This window comes from Vombatus ursinus, unplaced genomic scaffold, assembly GCF_900497805.2.
Source record: "Vombatus ursinus unplaced genomic scaffold, bare-nosed wombat genome assembly UNPS02014942.1, whole genome shotgun sequence".
Lineage (NCBI taxonomy): Eukaryota > Metazoa > Chordata > Mammalia > Diprotodontia > Vombatidae > Vombatus > Vombatus ursinus.
Window position 1 is genome coordinate 2,734,640 of NW_020954720.1, and position 2,998 is coordinate 2,737,637.

General features: G+C 37.3%; 1 protein-coding gene across 9 annotated transcripts in view; it reads left to right on the forward strand.

Annotated features, from left to right (window-relative positions):
* Nucleotides 1–2,748, forward strand: part of RBM26 (RNA binding motif protein 26) — a 98,722-nt gene extending 95,974 nt beyond the window's left edge. For all 9 annotated transcript variants that reach the window (XM_027844528.1, XM_027844532.1, XM_027844529.1 and 6 more), the window contains 2 exons: nt 554–667; nt 2,321–2,748. In XM_027844528.1, coding sequence (XP_027700329.1) covers nt 554–667; nt 2,321–2,410 — 204 coding nt within the window. In that variant the 3' untranslated portion in view covers nt 2,411–2,748. The remainder of the gene's footprint in view (nt 1–553; nt 668–2,320) is intronic.
* Nucleotides 2,749–2,998: the final 250 nt, after the last annotated feature.

Sequence of the window (2,998 nt, forward strand, 5' to 3'; positions counted from 1 at the left end):
CCCCCCCCCCCCCCCCCCCGTATCTATCTCTCTCTTTCTCTCTCTCACACACACACACACACACACACACACACACATCCCCACATTCTCTCTTACTCACTCACTCTCTCTCTGCTCTGGTTCAGCTATCCTGCCCCCGTCCAAGACATTCCATTCCTTATCTCTATACCTTTACTTGGTCCATTCCCCTGTGCTCAGAGTGCACTTCTTCCCCATCTTTGGATCTTAGATTTCCATTTCCGTTGAGCCCATCTTAAGCATCATCTCCCACTTGAGACCTTCACTTTTGTCTTTATGCCTGTCATACAGTAGGCACTTAATAAGTGCTTGTTGATTGATTGAATGTTTTTTAAAAATGGAGTAGCACCAAAAGGAATCATAGATGTTTTGTAGCCTAACTAGGCCCAGGGAGGTGAAGCCACCTGAAAAATTCAGAAAAACAAAACCAAGCACTAATACTACAATTTAATAATATCTATTTTAAGTATTTTAATTGTCAGAAGAATTAAACTCTTTCTCAGAAGTATTAAACTAACATTTTTACTCTTTTTAGGCTGCAATTCATGGATCTCGTTTCAAAGGGCAAGATCTTAAACTGGCCTGGAATAAGCCTGTAATTAACATGTCAGCTGTTGAAGCAGAAGAAGTTGAGCCTGATGAGGAGGAAGTAGGTCATTTTTGTCTTTATGTGGGCGGGAGGGGTTTAGGGGGTGTGTGCCTGTGGTGGACCTAAGCAGTGATAGTTATGGTACTTGAAAATAACCAGCCAAAAATCATGTGTCTAGTCTGTTCTCCAGGGGCAACTTACCATTATATGAGGATGCTCATAACTCAGTGTTTGTGGTGGTAAATGCTTGATGGTTTTTGCGCTGCTTCCTGACCACCACCCTGTGATTAGAGGGAATAAATACTATTATGTCCGTTTAGAAGATGAGGAAACTGAGGCCTAAACAGGTGACATCACTTGCTCAGGCACACATAGCTAGTTACGTGCCAGAGCTAGATTCAAACCCTTGCCTCCTGACAAAGAAGATCAGAGTTCTTTCTACTTCTCTTTGCTGTTCCTGGTTGGTTAATAAGAACTCTTAATCAATGTAGTTTTAGAGTAACTCTATACCCAGTTCATGTGACATCCGAGCTTTCCCTTTATTTGTCTTTCCCTTTCATAAAGTCTACATCCTTGTTTTGAAGCCAAAAAACCCAAGGTAGGACAGTTCTGCTTAGTTTGCTGCTTTATGTCAGTGTAAGATGATTCTCTTTTTCAGCATGTAGTTGTTCTGTGAGAAAAAGTTAAGCATGGGAAGGGAAGCCTGTTGGGGAAACTTAACAGTTTCTCATTTTTATCCAACTCAGATCTTTGTGTAGTATAGCTTTTTTGGGGGTGGGGTGGGTGGGTGGGGGAATCATGTGAATTCCCAGATGATCAGTTAGGTCCTTATTAAAACCAAAGTACAGAAATGCTTTTTGAAACCAAATATACGTCATTTGGCATTATTTGATAATAATATTAATAATAGCATATTATTTACATAGCACTTTAAGGTTTACAAAGTACTTCCATCACAATTGTGTGAGGTGAGGAGGCAAGTACTATTATTCCCATTTACATACGAGGGAACAAAGTGTCGGATGGTCAGTGACTTGCCTAATGTTTCAGGGCTATTAAATAAGAGCCTAAGCCATACTCCAGTTCTTGGATTACAAGTCCCAGTGTATTTCCCACAATACCAAAGGATATATATCTCTTTCCCGCCTTCAGAATTGAATATTACGTAGATATAGAGTAACCTACAATATTAATTGCTTTTTTGGGTTGTGAATAGTAGAAGGATTAATACAAATAATACAAAGACACTGTCTGAGAAACTTCTATCCACTAATGAAGGAATGGGTCCCAGGAAGTACATGCATTGGATGTAAATGCATTAACAGCTGTTGTGCACAAGTGCTAGAAGAGGCTACTTGTATGATTAGAAACCACTAGAGCATGATGGGCAAGTTTTTAAGATGGCAGGAACATTTGGTTAGATAAGAGAGGGGAGGGTATTAAAGGCATGGTAATGGCATGTACAGACCTGATTTTATATTTACTGCTCATTATATGCATACCAATATAGGTATATATACCAGTAGGCTTTAGGATCTCATTTGTCCATTGTTTTTAGTTTGATGGGCTGAGGTTGTTGCTTTCCCCTCAGTTGTTGCTTGACATTTCTGTCAGATGAGATACGTTTTGTATTCACCTCTTTGAGAAATATCTATATATAAAAGTTTCCCACTCTTTGTTTTGGTAAGTTCCTAAATACATTTTAACCTAAAGTTTCAGGAAGAGTCTTTGGTGGATGACTCATTGCTTCAAGATGATGATGAAGAGGAAGAGGACAATGAATCTCGTTCTTGGAGAAGATGATTTGACTCATCATTGATCTGCAAATGCTAGGACTCTACCTGTGTTTCATTAGTATTATCTAATGTACTTTTACATATTTGTAAAAACAATTTTTGGTAAAATGTGATGAAGATGGATTTCAAAAATAGACTGAAGAGAAGAAACTACCTTCTGATCCTGTATTTTGAAAGATTGCTGTTTGAGTTTTATTTCAGTAAACAATTGCTAAAGACATCACATTAGAAACATATGCAATGTTTTTATTACATACTTCTACTGAGCGTTACAGAATTCTTTGGGTTCTTTGTAATTTAATGAATAGGTCTGAAAAATATATGACCAATACTTGTTATAACTTAGAGGATTTTTGTTTTATTCCAAAGTATCAAATGGATTTGCATTAAAAATCTTAAATGAATGTTTCCAAAAATGAATAGATAACATAGTACTAAAGTCTCCAGGTTATGTATTCATTATATTGCATAGTAGTATGCTTAGGCTTTACTATGTACTAGCCTTTTGTTTAACTTGTGTATGTATTTTACAAATGGGTTTTAATGATAACGGTGTATGACTGCTTTGCATATAAATCCTTATGACTTTAAGATG